The 20,049-nt window shown below is 49.6% G+C and overlaps 1 protein-coding gene across 4 annotated transcripts in view; it reads right to left on the bottom strand.

Annotated features, from left to right (window-relative positions):
- The window catches only part of COL27A1 (collagen type XXVII alpha 1 chain), a 150,018-nt gene that overhangs the window by 117,811 nt on the left and 12,158 nt on the right, over positions 1–20,049 (bottom strand). For all 4 annotated transcript variants that reach the window (XM_035341656.1, XM_035341657.1, XM_035341658.1 and 1 more), the window contains 2 exons: positions 15,381–16,816; positions 6,852–6,905 (listed from right to left, as the gene is read on the bottom strand). In XM_035341656.1, the coding sequence (XP_035197547.1) occupies positions 6,852–6,905; positions 15,381–16,816 (1,490 nt within the window). The remainder of the gene's footprint in view (positions 1–6,851; positions 6,906–15,380; positions 16,817–20,049) is intronic.

The raw sequence follows: 20,049 nt of genomic DNA, 5'->3' as shown, positions 1-20,049 counted from the left end.
CATTTTTTACCCAGATACTTTTATTGTCCCATTCTTAATTTCCTCTCAAATTTTCAGCCTGAAATTCTCTGATAGTTTAGCCTGACTGTGAATTTTCAATGAAACTGAAATAACTTTAGTTAAAATTAAGGAACTGGAGTGACAAATTGTCATCTGAAAGCCCGTATAGCTGCTGTAACCACAGCACACGGGCACCTAGTGGTCTTGAATAAGTTCATCTTCCCAGTAAAACATGGCATCATCTGTTCACCTCACTGGGTGGAACACAGAGACTTCAAGAGCTGCCTAAGGTAGTTCAGCAAGCCCGTAGTAGCAAAAGCACCTGAACCCAAGTCTTCCAGGTCCTAAATATGGATGAAAATCAATACAAGTGGCAGAAACCAGAACAGGAAAGCCTTTATAAAAGATGAGCTCCTAAAAAGCACATAAGCAATAATCTAGGTAGCACTGAACAGTGTTCATAAATTCAGGCTACTGCTAGATCTGAGGAGGGAATTCAGCTGTTATTCGACTTTGGAGTCGGCAGCTTGGCTCTAAGCCCACGTCAGTGCAGTTAGCTGAAATCTGTGCTCCACCATAGCCTGGGGCAGGCTTAAAACAGCGTCAGACTGGAGGGAACAGCTTGGTGTGACTCCTAGCTGACAGGGATAGTTTCCAGGAGGAAACCTGGAACATGGGAAGCTCGGCCGCCCACCCAGAGCTCCTGGATAGGAGACGAATCGTTCCTCCAGCCAAATTTGGTGCAGTCTCTTCCAGAGCTAAACCAAAGTACAGCGACATAATCATAAAAAAGTCTTAACCAGAAGTGGAACTGTAAAGGAGGAAAGACTGGAGAAAGCATCTGGTCCCAGTATCCAGGGATAAAATGTGTGATTATGAAGAAACCAGGCTCTTGACATACAAGATGGAGGCTTTACCACTGAATTCAATGAGTCTCGTAGCGTGTAATCCGAGCAAAGGGTGATCAGAACCCCATCCTGTTCCCGAAGACCAACGTGGTCTCATCCTAGTGAGAAGCAGCCACATCCTGCTGACGGGGTGACGGTGGGAAGTCCAGCCTGGCACACCAGTGGCTGCCGTGACCACATCTGGGGGCTGTGCTAGACATTTTAAACTGCTCTCGTAACTGCAGAGAGAAAAGGGCGTAGTCTGGCAGTAGTCCTAAAAATGGTAAAAATAACTGATCTTGATGTGTTCCAACATGGTTAGTCATGAATCTACGCTTACACCCACATTCTTGGCAGAGGAGGAAGATGCAGTGTGGTACAGTTACCTGGGCTGAGTAACAAAAGGTACGGGACAGCATCCGCCTCGGGAGCTGTTAGCAGTACGAAATCTGAACAGGCAGGCCTTACAAATTAATCCACGCACTGATCTGCAAACCCCAGTAAGAGTCATCATGCCCCTGAGCTCCCCAGCCTCGCTCTATTAAACGCCATCCAATGTTCATTTCTCTCCTCCTGCTGTGCCCAGCACAACTGCCTGCCTGCAGTCCCCGAAATAGCCCCTGTGCCACGGAGAAGCCATTCAAGAGTTAATTGCTTTGTAGGCCTACAGCTAATTGCTATATTCTACTCAGGCTGTCCTGGATTTGATTCAATTTCCCACTCATATCTAGAAATGAGGATCCTCCTAAATATATTTATCATCATTGTATCAGTTTTGCTTCCCTTTTCTACACACAGGATAGGACAACGCTGAGACCACTAGGTCAAAAAATCCCATAGCACGCGTTACTGTTTGCCATTGTGCCTCTACCCACCTGCTTTGACACCCTTACAAGTGCTGAAACAACCCAGCCTAGTGACAAGCTGCCTTGTATCTGAAATCGCCCAAACGTTGCACCACAAATTCCATGGAACATTTTATCACGGGGCAGCAGCAGCCCAAGGCTCTGCAGCAGCGAGGACAGAACAATCCCCGAATGTGTTCTCCAAGCGAGGAGGGTTTCCCAAAGGTGACGTGTTTGTAATCTCCCTGGAATGTCCTTCCCGTGAACGACAGCCACTTGAGAACTGCCCTGCACCATCCAGCTCCTCCGGGTGACGTGCCTGGAGATGGGACCCTGCTCACAGAAGCGCTTTTATGTGTACTGCTTCACAGCCCACAAAAATTAACAAAAGTGGGACTGTGCACAGCTGCCCCCATCACGAGGGGGAGGAAATACCCTCCAAACTCCTGCTAAATGCTGGAAGGCTTCAGTCAGAGGAATGACCACTCATTCAAAACCTACTATGTCTTGAGGTTTCACTGTGTAAAGCAACTTCTTTGCTCCTGACCTACAGATCCCACTCTGACCTTTGGCTTGCTGAAAAACGAGCTAAATATTTATAGTGAAGCCAAACAAACACTTCTTTTCAGAAACTGGAAAATCTTCCTCATGGAATGAAGATACCGGGGAGCCTGAAGAGCTGACTAAGTTCCTGCTTGTTTTAGGGGGGAAGCCCTGCATTTTGAAGGAAAGGGAGACTTTCTGCAACCACAGGCCAAATGTAACAGGGATGTGTTACACCGGGACCTTGCAATCTCTCAAGCTGCTACAGTTCACAGAAGGATGGTAAGAGCATCCCAGAGCATCAGTGAATGCTGGTGTGCTTCCTTCACTCATCCTTTTGGGTTTCTCCTGCAGTGGTCTGAGGGGCTGGAACAACTGCAGCATGCCAGGCTTATTCCAAATTGTGCCTCTGGCCTGCTGCATGGCCGTGGGTAAAACACTTTGGGTAAAACACTCCCATGGTACCTGAGAGCTCACCTGTCTGAAGGGGAGACTGACTTCCAGCAGGACCTGGCTTCCTGTGTTATTTAGGAGCTCTGACCATGGCTCCTTCTTGCTACCCTGGGAGTGAAGCCAATGACTGGACTCCTGTCTGTCACACATGGACTTGCTATCTCCTGGAGACAGGAGGAGGACAGATAACGAGGGTCTCCTTTACACCGGGGGACGACGACAGATAACGAGGGTCTATGAAGCACTTGTCCCAAAAGCACCGGTTAAAACCAAGGACCATGTTTCGCAGGACTTCTCTGCAGTCAAATCAAACTGTGGGCAGTTTGCTGGCCTAGCTACATCAGTGAGGACTGCAATGAGATGCAGTTTGTGACCAGCACAGACGTGCTGGCAGCCCAGCACATGGGCAGCCCCAGAGCAAAGCCGATCGGGGCTGCGGTGAGGTGGGGAAGCTCCAGCAGCGCAGCAGCCACGGCTCCAGCAGGAGCCCCTTGTTGGCAGCTGCTTGCAGAGCTTGTTAGCACAGCTCCGCCAGCAGAACCCAGCTCAGCCACCACCTCCCTGCTAAACCTCGGTGTCTGAAGAAGTGTAAAGGTCACAAAAAAAACCCTGCTCCAGGCTGGAACGCGATGCACGACCTGCACTGAGCTGCTCTGCTCGGGGCGCTGTGTGCGTGCCTGAGTGATGCTGCTTGGAAAATGCATCCCACCTCATGCCTGGCGAAGGGCTTCCACATCACAGGAACCTGGGGAAAGCCTTCCCTGATAAAACTGCCTTCCCTCCGACAGGCACCTTGGATCTCACACGGTTCCCAACACGAGGCACGCTCCTGGGAGAAGCGGTGTGGGCTGAGCTCTTTTGTGCCTCTCAGACAGGCAAAAGCTGAAAACAATCTGAGCTGGATACAAGCAGGTAGTAAACCTTCCTGTGGAGCCTGCAGGGCCAACGCAGCACATCTACAAAGGTCTGCAGGTGCTGGAGAAAGTGTTATCAGTCATCACTTCCAGTCATCCGAGTTGCAGCATTTTAACTCCTTTCCCTTGGAGTCCCTTCTGCAACAGGGAGGAAGAGAAACACCCTGCTTGTATTTAATAAATCTCTCTGCCTTTGTGGTTGCAGAGGAGGGCATGCATACGTGCTGAATCTGTCTCAGTAGATCTCTGATTCTGAGTGGTCAGGTGCACAACTAATTTCATTCTCCTAAAATAGGGAGGGTCAACATTTAAAAATCAAGGAAATGGCATTTTCTTGCGACTGCTGCTCCCCACTGGGCTTCTAAGCCGTGCTGCACTTGAACGCAGAGATGTGTCCCAAACCCAGCCTCTTCCATGCTCTTACAGACTGGCGTTTGTTACTGTAAACCAGGGCATTTGCTTACATGGAGAGCAACGTTCTCACTCTGCATGCGAGTCCAGAGAGATTCATCTGCTGGGAACCAGGAGGCAGTCACGGCTTCAGCCAGCTTTTCTTACAAACTGTCGCTGACCACAGTCTCACCCTCAAAGCAAAGGCTAAGCTGAGCTTTCATTTTACTCCGACCAATATGAGGAGAGAAAGGGAAATAAAACAGGCAATACAGAATTCAAAGGAGTAGAAATGCTGCGCTACATCAGCAAGACGGACCCTTTACGGACTTCACAGCTACAGCAGGTCATGATTCAAATGCTGCAGCTTGATTTTCAAATAAGCCAAGTTACTGTACAGGCATTAATAATGTAGAAGTTATGCACGCTACAACAAGGGCAATTATGTCTCATGCTCTAGGCCATAGACTGCATTGGTGACAAGAAGAAATCCATCCCTTCCCCTGGCACCCAGCTCTGCAAGTTGCACACAGTACTCACCCCCTCTCGGGAGGTCCAAGCCTGGGCTGGAGCCTCACGGGACACCTCATGGGCTGCCCCTGGGCTGGGATGGTGCAAAAACTGTGTGGCTGCTTTGTTTGAGGAGCAAGCTAAGCAGAGGTAGAACATCCCCCCTGGCCATGTTGCACGTTTATTTTTAAGTGACTCATGCACAACAAAAGCAAAAGATGCAAGAATTCCCCTAAGCATGTCTTAGTTTCTGGCAGTTCCTCTTCCTTGCAGTTAAATCCTTAAACCCTGAAGAACCACAAGAAAAAAAAAAATACTAGAAACATGTTGCAAAGTCAAAATATCTTATGCACAGAGCAGTTCTGTCTCCAGTGCTCCAGGCCAGACATTTACAGAGTGACCCTTTTGCCCCCTCCCAAAATTAGCACAGCCTCTTTGCAGCAGCCTGAGCCAAGCCAGGCTCAGCTGTGCTGAGCACTTCCTAACTGGGAACTCTTTTCTGGGCTGATTCTCAGCACCTCTGGCAGGGACTGAGCTCAGAAATCCTTTGTTGCTTATTGTCTTTCAGGGGATTGTCTTAAATATAGGATGGATCATGCCAGGGCTGGGGAGTAACACCAGGTTGTGACATGGTTTCCACAATGTTTTTTTTTTATGTTTTTTTTTTCTTTTTTTTTTTTTTCCTTCTTCTAGAAAAACTGGAGTTTTGGCAGGTAGTGGAATTCAGAGCTAGAGGTGAAAGCTGGTCATTCACACAGCAGGCAGGGGATGAAGCTGGGGCTCCAGACACGGAATTCGTTTGCACACCACAGGATTGCAAAAAGTAACACCAACCACCCCCTGTGAGGAGTGAGTTGGGGTAAGACCAAACCCTCGGCCTTAATGGGGACTTGCTCATAATGGCAAACTCCAGGCCATTTGCCGATGTGGTCCCTGTTCAGACATTTGTAAGCAGAAGATACTGAAGCTGCAAGACCAGTCATGCTGATATTTCACCAAAGAACACAATCATAGAATCGTTTAGGTTGGAAAAGACCTCTAAGATCATCTAGTCCAGCCTTTAAGCTAGCACTGGAACACCCATATCTGATGTGGAATGCTTCGTCTTGTCCATAAAGCACTCAAGCCTGATGCTATCTAATGCCCTACACTTACGGCCTCAATCAGCGTTCAGGTCTGTCGATACCCATGTCCATGCTGCAGTTGGTCCTGCAGACCATTGGTTTTTTTACTGCTATAGAAAGGAGGTGCATTTATCTTACCAGTTGCTGCCAGATCTCGCAGGACTGTAACAAGTGTCCTCGGGGAATGCACAACCCTCTAGCTCTTAGCCTCTTGGTTGTTCTTTAAAGACATTACATAGGGCTGAGTTTTAGCCAAGTATGTGTGAGCAAATCTCCCTCTGCTGCCAGGCCAGGATGCTGCTTGGATCACAAATCCAAATATTCCCTTATTTCAGCCTCAGACACTTACATCTGTTGGATTCCCAACCCACATCAGTGCAGCGCTCAGGAAATGTGCTCCACGACCATACCTTGCAGGACAGCACACTGCTGCCATGAAAACGGTGCCAACAGTTAACTGTATCGAGGTAGGGCACGCTGCCCAGCTTTGAGACGCTATTTCTGCAGCTAGGCCAATGCAGAGAGCTTTTCTCACATAGCACAGCTAGCTGCAGTGCTCAGCTCCAGGCGTTTCCTCAGCGTGGCATCCACTGCTCAAAGATCTGCACCAGACTTTAGCATGGGGAGGAAAAAAATCAGGAATTTGCAACAAATCTTGTAGAACAGCTCAGGTATTTTGTTCCAGATCTTGAAAACGAAGCAGAGAGCAGGTCTCTGGTTTGGGAAACACAGAAGTTTGCCCTTGCTGTTGAGTCCTTGATCTTAGACCGTGCTACTGCTGAAGGCACAGTGACAGTGCAGGACTGCAAAAGAAGCAGTCTAGGAAGAGTGAAGAACAGGGCAAAAAGCAGCCAAAGCCAGCAACAGCACTGGGTTGGCAAGAATGAATGGATCCTGGAGACCAAATGAGAGACAAGCTCCTCGTCCTTCTGACAGCCATTTGGAAACATTCACCCCCAGCCTTTGCTGAGGTCAAACCTGAGCTCGGAGAGGCTGCATATCACCAAGCTGTGGCATCCTGAAAGCCTTTAGCAGGGAAGGGGAGAAAGGAGGAAGGTCAGACCTCAACAGTGGGGCTTGAAGCAATCACTGCTCAGCCAGAGGACCATACAGCAGCCCTTGGAGCAGCAGGACATGTGGATACAAGTACAAATGCAAAGAAACAGAGGTTTTTAAAACACTCACCCGGGAACCTCTCTTGCCAGGTGGTCCTGGTAAGCCTGGCAGACCTGGGGGTCCCTAAAAAAGAAAAAAATAAGCATTACTGACAGTTCTACATCGGGATAGTGCTCCTGACTGTTTCAGAGATACCCATAACACAACCACCTGGTGACACAGGCCATATAACAAGGCCAGAATCCCCCTTCAGCTTACACTGTCGCTACAAGGGGACAAAAGCCGTGCCCATAACATCTGCAGAAGCACGTATTCCCACAGAGTGGAGACAGAGCGCTCACATCTCTCTGCTGAGGACCGCGTTCCCCTGAGCACAGCTGTTTCACACTTCCAGCTTCCCGGACCTGTGCTGGAAGGCAGGGGTAACACGACTGCCTCCCAGCCCCAGTTTGCTGCTCCGTGCCGGCACACAGCAGCAGCGACGTGTTAGCACCTTGGCGAGGGTGGGCTGGAATAAACCATGGGTTGTAACACACACCGCCTGAGGGTGTAGTGGTGTTGTAGGCTCCGGCACGAATTGCCACCTAATTGCACCCAAGCACTTCATATTTTAAAGCAGCATGTTATAAAATGTAATAAAATTGGTGTCGGTGTTGGGAATTCCGAAGTACGGCTCTGTAATACAGGAGAGGTCGAGGCAGATAGGTCAGAGAAGTGGGGGCTCTTGTAAGGGGGTGAGAACAAGCTGGAGATATCAGCCGCACAGCTGTGCGCTGATCTGAAACAGGTTAGGAAAAAACACTTAACCATCAAGGTCTGAACTTCTTGGAATTTATTCATTTATGTATTTATTTTTTTCAATGGACTGGAGAATTCAGATTTCTGGAGAGCCGCGTGCAACTGCTAATAGCTCTGCAAAGCGCCTTTCCCCCAAGCCAAACATGGCTAACAACAATAGCTGTTAATTAAAGCGTCTCCCAGCGGATTTATATTCTAGTAGCTGGTTACACAAGCTGGGCTTGCAGTGCATTCAGGGGGGACAGAGGTCCAGAGCAGGCGGCCGAAGGATGTTTGGAAGGCGGCCTGAGCTCTCCAAGGCGCAGCGGTGAGGGAGCAGCGCGCCGTGGGGAATTTGGGTGCAGTGCATGGAGCAGGTGCTGCTCGTGCCCTGCGGCTGCATGGTCCCAGCACAGCCTCAGTTCCTTCCCAGCAGCTTTTCCCTGCAGAAATGCAGTGCCCGATGGCAGGGCCCGCTGCAGGGCCGACCCCGTCGCTGCTGAAGGGCTGCCAGGCAGAACTGCTCAGGCTCTGCTGTGTGTTGCTGGCCCTGAGGAGTGGAAAGTTCACGATCTCCAATCGTCAAGTGAGGGATTTAGTAATAAGAACAAACCCTGGAGATCCCTACCCAAAGGCTCATGCCCAGCCTAAGACTGCAAACAGAGAAAACCTGCCTGGACCATACAGTTAACTGACAAAGGAACGCTCCCCTGATGTTACCAGCCTCCTGTACAGCGGGGAAGCAATAAACTGATCGGTGTAAGAGAGAGATTTTAAGACATTCAAACAAACCTCGGGACAGTAGGGAAAAGCCAGGGGGAAGAGTAAACAAAGCCCCGGGCAAGTCTCTCTCTGTGCGACTAATTTGACAGGACATCAAATGAACCAGAACATTGTTTTCTGTAGTTATGTCTATCTGCTGTAAAAACATCACGAAAATGACTGATTTAAAGGTGTAAAAGCCTACACGGCACAGAACAGCGAATGCCCTGCTCTGAGACACGCGGGGATGCACTTGTTCTGCTGCTGCTCGCTGCTGATACCCATTGCTGCTCCCTGTCCTGTTGATTTCCAGTCTGAATGGCCTGCGACGCTTTCTCTGACCCCTCTGCAAGTTGCTTGCTGCTGGCCGACACAGTATTACTGCTCCTTGTACCAACAACCCTCACCGATACAGCTGACCCTCATTTTAGCAATACGCACAACATTTTAATTTGCCATTGTGCCAGCTCAGGGCTCCGCACATAACACAATTATACAGCTGTGCAAATACACACAATTGCACTATTTTTTTAAGCCCCACGCATAACTGTGCTCCAGAACCCAGGCTTTTATTAAAAAAAAATCCCCTTGCCCCTTTAGTTGGGAAGATAACTATCAGATGAATGCAATGCAACTGATGTAGTGACAGTTAACAGAGTTTACCAACGATTAATTCAAGCCTTTAACCTCTTCTCCACCAAAAAACTTCACCCCTAAAGGGAGATGTGAAAGAGAAGATGCAACTGCCTGAGAAATGTGTTCCTGCATACCAGCCTCGAGGTGACCTCTTCTACCTTCCTGCTAACAGCAGCTGCAATTGTACTTGGCCACTTGAGTTAAAATGTTCTCCAAAAACGTGCACTGATCAGAACACCCTGAAGCTAACAAAAATACTGAGAGAGTTAACACCTGCACTGGAGCAGGGATACGGGGTTAGCAGATAGCTGGGGCAGCACAGAAAGAGATGTGCGTACCTCTGGGGTCCCTTCCACTTTGCTTCGGTTTAATTTGCTGCCTTTCCTTCAACCTTTTTTTCCTCTTGTGAAGGGTAAGAGGAATAAGGTGACTGTGGGATGAGCAGCTACAAGGTGTCAGAACTCCGTGGTAAATATGCATAGGGCAAGAGCATGACCACAGATGAATAAGCAAGGTGGAGATGGCGGGGGTAGCTGGATGAACACGTGTGGTTGTAAAACATGACACGCTGCAAGGCCACGCTCTGGTTTCTCACGTGGTTCCTTGGTAGCTGGACTGGATGGGACATGTACCGTGCCTTCCTCGTGACTCACTCCTCCTCTGCCCCGTGCCCCATACATATGGCTGTGTGTCATCCAGCTCCGGTTTTCAAACACGAGGCCCAGGTCAGACAACTGGCTTTGCCTGGGGAGAGCTGTGCTGAAACACACACGCAGAAAAATGCACATCTGTAGAGGCAGCCAGAGAAGAATAAGGCTGGACTGGGGCCCAGCTACTTACAGACGATGGATGCTGTCCCACTTAACACGCAAGGCTCCGAGACACCAAGAGCGAGAGACGTCCAGGTAGCGCCCAGGCAGTCCCCGCACCCCATCCTCACCCCGCGGCGGGGATGCGGGGAAGCATTAAATGAACCAAACAGAGCCTGTGTGCACCTTTTCCACTGTAACCCTTGAGAGCATCCCCAGAGAAGCCCACTGTGAGCAGTGGGAAGGGCTCGGAGAGGCACAGTTTCCCTTGCCTGGCAGCTGGAGGAGCACACTTCCTGCCCTCCCACTGCACGGATGCTCTGCAACACCAGCGCAGCTGACAGCCGCCCGCAGCACGCTGCTGTTCCTCGCACCTTGGGTCTTGGCTCCCTGGCTTCCTCCCTGCTCCTGGCTGCAAACCGGTGGCAGGGAACACACGCCCCGCTATCACACGAAGCAAAATGGGAGATCAAGGAGAAAACGTGGCAGAAGCAGATACTCTCTCTTCTCAAGCCAAGCAGCAGAGCTGTTAACCAGCCTGAACAGCTCCGCGGAGCAGCTCGTGGCAGCCACATGGAAGTTTAACCCTTCTCAGTTTCCCACGGTAGCATTAGCAACGATGCCTGATCCCACCAAATGATTATGGGATTTATTCTAAGCTGCTGCTGGGAAACTTTCTGGCGCAAAAAAAAATGACTTTTTTTCTTAGCTTTTTGAGCTTCAAATTGCAAATTAATCTAGGTTGTCTGAAAGTGAAATACATCGGGCCCTGAGGACAAGCGAAATCTCACTGTTTCCTCCTGCAGCTGAGATCAGCCCGCTCATCCCCCTGCCCTTCCCACACCACGACCCTCCTCAGGGCTCCCCCTGCAGCAGCCAGCAGCCACTCGAGGTGTCTTCAGGTGTCAAAACCTGAGCAAGGCTGAGCCTGTCTGGGGAGGGCTTCGAGGAAACCGTTATCGGTACGGGAATCGGTGCTGCTGGTTTGGGAAATGACTCTGTTCCTTTTTGAACGATTACTGATTCGAATTGCTCAGCTAGCAAAGTATTTCTGGAATTGGTTCCCCAGGGCCAGGTACTCAGCCTGGCAGTAAATAGCAGACGACCGCCCAGGACACGATTCAGCTCACGTTCCAGAGCACACCGACAGACTGACACATCTGTATTCTAGGGTCTTTCCGCTGTACTTCTGCCTCCCATGCTCAGCACCAGTGGCTCCGTTCCCCTCTATCACAGAAAAGGCACTCCGCAGGGAAGCAGACAAGACCTGAACCAAAACCCAGCTTGAACCACTGCCTGAAACAGATCTGGAGGCTTGGAGAAAAAAAGTCCAGCACTTTGGTCATGTTCTGCTCCTACGCAGGTTTATTATTTTATAATTTAGACACATCTGGGTTTCAACCAGGCTATAAACAAAAGACCTCGAAATTCTGGCAGAAACCAAGATGCTGGTGGGAAGCCAGTCCTGTAATATGATTTCCGCAAGAAAGAGATGTTTATTCTGGGTCTGGGCAACACCGTTCTCAGAAAAGTCCTTGTCCACAACTGGATTCCTCATAGCATGGCAGCACAATACACAGCAAAATATTTGGGTTCCAGCTTGATGAAAACTGCTTTCCTACAGACATTTCAGGAACAGACTTTGCATGAGAAATCCAGAGTCTCGAGCAAACCCAGACCCTGGAAGGAAGTCTGAAGGGGTGTAAAGAAATAGAGGGATCCCATTCTCTATCACTCACTTTCTATTTTTAGAGGTTTATAAAATAACTATATATATATATTCGTATAACACATCCCTGCATCCTTTGCAGTACTCCTCTCTCAGTCACACTCTCAATGACTACTCTTCAAAATGAACTTTGTCTTACGCACGTAAGAGCTCTCTGATGTTGTCATTTGCCTACAAGATTTTTTCCCTTTGGGGATAATTCTGGTTAAATTAGCAAAAAATTATGATCCAACTGCATAAGTGAAGCTAAAACTTTTCCCATGTATTATACAAAGCATGCGATTTCTTTTTTTTTTTTTTTTTTCAAAAGAAACCATGACTCATTCATTAAGAGTCATTCAAACACATTGTGTGTTCCTTAATTTATCATAGACTGTCAGCCTGAGCAGCTTTTTCTGGTACAAGGAGGACTGGAAATAGGCACTTCATATTTTATCAGTGTTCCCAATCACCTCTCTCCCCTCCACGCTGATTGAATTGTCAAGGACTGCTGCTCTACAAAAGCAGCCGGGCTCCAAGACAAACTGCTCGTGCGGAAGATGGCAGCTGGAGCAGTCTAGACTTGGGACGGGCTCAGGAACATCTGCCTTTGCAATGGTGCTGCCTGCCAGCGACCCGCCACACCTGTCTGGGAGGCTGCCACCGGGGTTCGGACGCGGGGAGTTGGCTGCACAGGCTGGGGCTGCCGGCACTCCTATGGGTCCGATAAGCATGCTCGCTAGGGTATGCTGTACGCAGCCCAGCTAGACCCCGGCTGCACCAGGGCAAGGGGCCGCTGCAGCTCTGCAGCATGCCCGGAGCATGAGTATCCCTGCTGGTGGGCAGGGAGGGGGCTGCAGCCCCCTATGCCCCCCTACAAACCTGCTGCTGCCATAGCCCCAGCCCCAGCCAGCAGGGCTCAGAAGGTGCATCCCATCACAGCCCCGCCAGGGCTGGAGATGCTGCCCCCAAAACACAACTTTGTCTTTTCTTCTTTTGCGTCTGTCCAAGCTGCTCACACGCTGGGGGCATGCTGCAGGCTGCCTGCCCCCACGCAGGACCCCAAGACCTGAGCGATGCCTGCGGGGGGACGCAGCAGGTCCTGCCAGGTGCTGAGTCAGTGCCAAGCTACTGCCCTAGCGCCAGGCCTGGGGGCTCTTTGCACCATTCCTCCCCTCTCCAGAAGAGATTCAGAGCAGAGATCCCAAATGTTTGTGGTTATTAATGGTTCCCAAGCAATTTTTTTTTTAAAGAGCATTTTATCCTCCCTCCTCTGGCTACCCAGAAAACCCAACATTCCTGAAGCATTAATGCTCTGCATGTGGGACAGTGCCTCCGTTTCCTGTTGCACAGCACCGTGGTGGTCTTTTAGGGCAGATTAACCCACAGACGGTGCTGCCTTTTACTACCAGGTGAAGGTATCCCCTTTAGCCCCTTGCCTGTATTCCTCTAACCATGTGGATGTGTCCCTCGGCTGTGGGGAAGGGGCCCCTCTGCGTGGCTGAGGATGTACCGTGGGTACCGTGGTTATTTTGGGACCGTTCACAAACTGCACAGAGACCACAGTGCCTGAGTCATCGCTGCCTCGTCCCCATCTGTCAATCACACCATGATTTGGGGATGATTTGGATGAAAGACGGTCCTCTCTCCTCTCCTGGCAGAAAGGCAGAGGCAGGGGGCTGCCAGTCCGCCTCGGCACGCAGACCACAGCCAAGGTGTCCCCAGCCCTTGCTGAAAAGCTTTTCCGTACCCCCTTCTCTGCCCGCAGGGGGATACCTGAAGCCTTCACAGCGTCTCGAAAAGACCTCGTTCCAGGCAGCACAAGCAGACAAGTGAATTAATCGCCTTGTCCTCCCACCCTCGCAGCAGACTTCACGCGTCAGGTCCCAGCCCACAACCTGCCCCATCCCGGGCTGCGGCATCGCCCCCAGGCCAGGAAGGGCTGCACTGACCTCACCACAACCGTCTGCCCAACAGCGCGAGGACGGTGCCAGGTAATTACTCAAGCACGAAGCATTTATCACCGCTTGCTCTGAAACACGCTCGTCTGGCCATGGGAGCGCTCCATTAATTTCCTCATCCTGATCCCGGTCCTTTCTCCTCTTTCCCTTCCCACGTCAGAGACGTTCAGGGAAGCGCGGTGCGGCGATGTGAGTCACAGCAGCTATCGAGCGCCGCGCGGCCGCCAGCTCCAGCCGAGCCGTAACCTCTCCCTCCCTAAGCGCCGGCTCGGTTTCCAGCAGCCGGAGAGGATAAGGCCAGGCAGCACTTCAAGATGTTCTCCTCTGCCTTGCTTCAGGACTCCAGTTGTTCCCAGAGCAGATGGAAAAAGCCTGCCATCTCTTCCCTCAGCCCGAATCACTTTCTTTGCAATGATTCACAGGCTGAGAGGGATTTTCCACTCCAGTTCAATAATTTGCTCTTTAAATCGCTGGGGGAAGCGGGGGCTTGGAGCTTGGTCAGCCTTGTAACACTTGCAGGGCAAGGAGTTTGGGATTTCACAGCGCAGAGCAGGCCACACGGCTGTGCCCGGTACAGGTAATTGGGGTTTTAGGAGCAGTTCACAACTGCTGAACTTCTGCTCTTGGAAAGATGCCTGAAATGCATCCCCACGAAACAGAGAAAAAACTGCCCACAGACAGAAGTGCCGAGTCCCTCTGTGCTCAGGGATCTAGCAAAACGCCAAGCACAACGACTACAAGGGGACGTGCCTGTGAAGCCAGGCATCCTTCCCTACAGGACAGCCAACACACTGCCTCGAAATGTGGAAGGCAGGGGATGCAAACCTTGAAGATAAGCACTCGTCGAGGGCTTAGCAAAACACAACCCTTGCATTTTAGGTGTTACTCGCAACAACGAGCAGCTCATCTGCAAACACAAGCGCTGCTGATTGTGTTCCTTAAGCTAGTCTCAAATTTTCCATTGTAAACCCTTCTTTCACTATTTTAAGAAGTCAGCTGTAAAAATTTGCTCTAGGCTGGAACTTGGCAACCAAAGTCTGTCTGGGAGAAACTTATTATACATGTACAGCCCCCTCATATACACAGTATAGCAAAAGGCTTGGGTTGGAACACCAAATCCTCCTGAACCTTGGCCAGATTAAAGATCCTGTTTGCATTCTTGTATTAAAAAAAAAAACATGTTAGCAGATAATTAGTGTGGCCTGACTGCTTTTAGCATTACAAAACATGTGAACGCTCTTCTGATGGCCAAGACACACACCCTGAGAGTGGTTATTGAGCGAGGAATGCAGTAGTTAAATTTATAAAGGAAACTTGTTGCACGTTTTAAGAAATATATTAAAAAAATAAGTTACAGCGTAAGAATAGAGAAGGGTTTGTTAAAAAACAAACAAACAAGAGAAAAACAAACAAACAAACAAACAAAAAACACAACAGCTCCTGAAGCAATCTCGGTATTTGCTGAATAGTGCACTTTTCCAGAGATTTGAATTTCAGGAACAACACAAATTAATAACCAGGGTTAAGAAAGAGTTAATTTGTGGCCCATTCTGAGGCATCTGGATTTTCTTTGGGAAGTAAAGGGCACCCTGAGTAAAACCAGGGCTGCGCAGCAGAACCCCAGCCTGGCCATCAGAAATGGGATCAGTGATTTGTAGGAAGGAGGACGGGATTTCCTTTTTGTTTTTAAACTAACATTAAGGAACAACTTCAATTATCAACTTTTAGGGGGCATCTGCCTTCACAGAGCACCAATGCGTACACTGAGATACACATTAAATCTGTCATCAGAGAGATAGTAGTGCTTGGCTACTGTTTTGAGTTGCCACATTCCACTAAGATTTACAGAAAGCCCTGTAGGTTTTGGTGTGCCAACCAGTCAGCTGAGCTGGGACTGGGAAGAGTTATTAAGACTTGAACTTACTTGAACATAACTTGAACTTACCTGGGGTCCCCTCTCTCCTTTCACTCCTGGAAATCCCACTAAAAATGGAAACGGAGTGGGTCCAAGGGGGTCAAAGATTTGATAGCCATCGGTCGCAGCTGGGGTGGTGAGGTTGAAGGCCTGTGCCCGGGCTCTGGAGACGGGACGGGCAGACCCCAGGGGTGATTTGGTGTACACCAGAGGGACGCTGCTGGGATCCACCTTCCTGGTGGGGGGCAACACGTGCTTCTTTGGAAGGAGCCCGCTGCTTGGGGTCTGCGGGGTTTGCTTTAGGGTGACGAAGTGGACGCTGCTGGTTGTGTTATCGATCCTCCTCCTCGTGGGCTTTACAGTACTGGGCGCTTCTGAGGACTCGATGGTCGGTTTTTGGTTGATCTTCTTTTTGGTCTCTTGCTTGGACTCCTTCCTGCCGGCCATGGTAGGGCTCTGGCTTGCTGGCAGGGCCTTTTTGGCAGTGGGAAGTGGAGTTTTCTCCATCCGCGTGCTGGGAGTGGGCCGGGACACCCTGAGGGTGGTCACTGTCCCCCGAGGCGGCGAACGAGTGGGTGGCTGTGTCTCGGTACTCAATGGGACAGGAGATGGGGCCACGGTGACCTTCGTGGCTTTGGTTGTCAGTCTTGGCAGAGGGGACGAGACCAACGCGGGGGTTGTTACACCTGGACCCCGAGTCTTGAGGGGTGCCGTGACCCTGCCGAACTCCAGCGATGGGGTGGCAGTGGTCAAGTTCTTCAGACCCTGAAGCGAGGGCTCCATACGCTGTGGGGTACTTGGGGAGGCGCTGGGATCCCTGGGCAGGATGGGGATGAGGGGGGGCAGGTTCGGCCGGTAGGTATCTGCTTGCCTGCACTGTTTTTTCAGGTATTTACAGTAATGATGAGCTGCCTTGGCGGAAGGATAAATATCAAACTGGCAGATGGCTCCTTCAAACTGCACGGAGTGCTGGTTAATCTTCCCAAAGAGGAAAGACCCATGTGGATCCAATGCCTCGTCCTTTTTAAAATGCAAATCCGCATGTACTCTGCGCTTCCCACAAGAAGTAAATAAAGTGACTGTCTGGCCACGGATATCGATGGCCATATTGTGCCACTGGCCATCGTGAACATTGTAATCAAAATATACAGAGCGCTTGTGGCCTACGTATACTATGATCTTCCCAGGCACAAACTGGACCCCCAGCTGCAGTTTTTTCTTTTTGCTCTTGACAGCAAAGAGAAAAGCATTGTTGATGCGGTGGGAGCACAGGCTCAGCACTAGGAGCAAGTCAATGCTGGAGCCTGCGGGCAGGATGGTGCTGATCGGTGCTTCGACACGCGCTCGCTGAGTGAAGATGACCCCTGATTTGAAAGGAATGACCCCTTGAGGAACTGCACGTGATGAGGACCATCCGCTCGACGGCCTTTTCCCTGCCAGGCCCAGCCTCTGAAGAACATCCACATCTGAAAGGGAAGTGCAAAAAACATGTCAGCTGGTGAGCAACCCAAGGGCTGGATCCATGTAAGACATCTATGAGGGGTCAACACAGTCCATGCAAAAGTGCAAGAAGTTTCAGGAAACCCCAACCATACCCTAACACAAATATGTTCAAGTAATCAGAATAGAGAGAGCATAGCTCTTCCTCTTACACACAGCATGAAGAACAAGTGCATGCTCTACTTGGTCATCAACAATTGCCAGAATGCATCAGCTCCATGGTGCATCTGGAGCTGTCCTGTCCCACCAGAGACCAGCTCCAGATGTTCTGGAGGGAGCTGACCTCACTGCGAGGAAATTTCCCACTGAGCACCAATACTCCAGTTCTCTGGGATTTAATTTTGAGTACTGACCACACAGCTGGAAAGGAATTTGAACAACAGACTGAGCGGGGATTGCAACATGTTCTATCCCCAGAAGGCAAGGAATAGAACTTTCAAAGGGAGCAAAAGCCTTGTATCTGTGTCTCTCCAGATTAGTAAGCAGCAGCTTTTGATCTTAGAGACTCTGGAGAGTTTAGGGAAGAAAAGGTGCCTCCTAGCATGAAAAAATTGCACCTAGATCTTACTGAACTGCTTAAGGTTCTTAACAGCAGAGCTTTTTTTCCCAGAGGATCATCTTACAACTTTAAATTATTAAAATAATTTGGAGGAACCAAGCTTGGTTTGTGGAGAGCTGGGAAACTCGCTGCGGCTGCCATTGAGCAGGTAGGAATCACCTCCAGAACATCCCTCGGAGCTGGATGCTTTGTCCAAGACAGGACAGGACACTTGCTGCCCAGAGGCACCCATCTTTGGCTGCTGATGCTGGGAGAAGCCTGCAGCAGACATACAAGCAGAGTCCTCTGGTTCCTGGCCCTGAGGCCTAATAGCAGTCACACAGTTTGGAGTCCAAAGCAGCTTAGCAGGCAACAGCAACGCAGACTGGAGCCAGCTGGCTGCAGCTCCAGCTCAGCTACTTAACTGGGGAAGATGCTCAGGTCTATGTGAGAAGAGCTGCAAAGGTAAATATGCTCAGACCTGAAAAAAGGGCTCCATGTGCCCAAAATCTCATTCTCTTATTCCAGCTCCAGCATTTAGTCTAATAAAAGATGGCAACCACACGGTGAAGACAGATAAAGGTAAGGCGATGATGATTAACGTGATGCAATCACTGTTAAAATGAGCTAGGATAGCTCTGTCTCCTTCCCTCCTCCCTGCCCAAACTCAATCCCTGTTACCCGATGACCAACTCTTGCATTTGAGCACTCTTTGGGGAAGGCAGCCTGAGCAGGCTGCTTGCCTGGGCTGTGCAATCCGAACCCTGATCTCTCAAGGTACGAATTTAACAATCAGAAGTGCAGCAGTGCCAATTATGGCTGCACACCAGTTAACATCAGGGGACTGCAGTTTTCCTATATTAAAAGAAAAGGCAAACCAAAGGTTGTCCAAAGGAGAAAATAAAAAAAAAAAAAGCTGCTTTTCTAGAGGGGCCTTGGAATTTGGCCGCTTTTACCCTCGACTATTAAATATTCAGCACAATTCTCAATATTTGGAGAACCAGCACTAGAAAGAGATCCTCACTTTTGGCCAGAGGGGCTGAAGACTCAAGCCAGTCTGAGGCCTGTAATGTCTCTGGTCAGGAAGGGAGGAGAATAGCGAGAAAACCTCTGTTCCTTGTCTTTGGCAAAAACAATGGCCATTTCTGTATGCAAGAACAAGTCAATCAATATTTTCTTTGTCTGAGATCAGCTTTATTCCCACTTTCCTTTTTCATGGCAGCTTGACTCATTTGCTAGCAGAGAGTGTCCTGGAGAAGATGTGTCAGACAGATGTGCAACAGGACAGATATTTTCCCACTCCATAAAGAGAGGGTAATTTAGTGCACAGCATGTTCAAGTGTTAATAACAGTACTTCTGTACTAAGAAATCCTTGGTCCCCCACTGTTTTTCTGCCACATTGCTCTACAGGGCTGTCCCTCACCCCACAAAGGTAGAGCCTTCCTCTTCTCTCTCCACTGAACACAGGAATCACAGCAGCATCTTCAAGCTGGATCGTTCCCAGAGCCCATCAAACAGTAAAGGCCACGGCAAGGCTCTAGCAAAGTCAAGTGGGACCTTTGCCACAGACTTCAAAGGCACCAGGATTTAGCCCTAAGGAACTAAATTTACTGCTTAAGCTGGGAGCTAGACTCCAGCTTCCAAGTTCTACATGTATTTTTAGGTTCACTCCCAGAGACAGACTGCGGTGTGTCTCTGCTAGGCAGAGAAGCTTTACACTCTGAGAGCTATTCATTTTGTAGCTGCTGTGCAAAGATGTGAGGATGTTTCCCTGCTCAAAGGATGCCGCTGCTGTTTGCAATACCAATCCAGCTGCTTTGTTAGCAACTGCACCAAACAGTGCTTAAGGAAAAGGAAAAAAAGCACGACTCAACCTCTCCTCTCCCTGAAAACCCACAAAGGTAGAGCCAAATTCTAGATGCCTACGCAAAGCCTGATTTAAACAGACCTCATACTGGACAGGGATGTGGATTTTCCAGCCCCAGGTCCAGGCATACAGCTCTGGACTCCTGTGCACCCAGCCCGTCTGCCTCCGCGTCCCATGCCGACAGCCCGGGGCTGGTGGGGCATGTCTCCAGGGATGATGGGATGTCATCGACTAACGTAAAATGCAAGGTAATTGTGGCTTCTTTAAATAGCTCCAAGTTTAGCAAAGCATTTTTTCCTCCTTCCATTTTTTTTCCTCTGTAGATTTTTCCATCAAAACACATTATTTTAAAAAATCCATTCACTTAGAGCTGCCTGCTCCCAGGTGCCTCCATCCCTGCTGCAGCATTCCTGCAGCAACACTTGAGCAACCAGGGAAAACTTTTCTACCAGACTCTGTGCATGAAGCAAGATACGCAGAGATTCCTAAACAAGCACATGATCATCTCTGAAAGAGGGGATAAAGTGTTTTATTGCTATCCTTCGCCTTCCTCTCCCTCCCCCTTTCCCTACATAAAAATCTTTATAAAGAAAGAAGAAGCCAAAAGGCAGGAGAGAAATAACTCGCAGCTTCCTGGATTCCAGCAGCTGAGATCTGATGCCCACAACTAAAACTGGGTTGAACAAGTGCTACATTTCCAAAAGTCGCTGCCCAGACCCTTAGTCAGTGCGCATCAGATGAACTCACTAACCTCATGATCACTTGGATTTGTAATGCTCAGGGAAAACTCACC

Source organism: Oxyura jamaicensis, chromosome 17, assembly GCF_011077185.1.
Source record: "Oxyura jamaicensis isolate SHBP4307 breed ruddy duck chromosome 17, BPBGC_Ojam_1.0, whole genome shotgun sequence".
Lineage (NCBI taxonomy): Eukaryota > Metazoa > Chordata > Aves > Anseriformes > Anatidae > Oxyura > Oxyura jamaicensis.
This window is presented reverse-complemented; position numbering and strand designations above follow the sequence as displayed.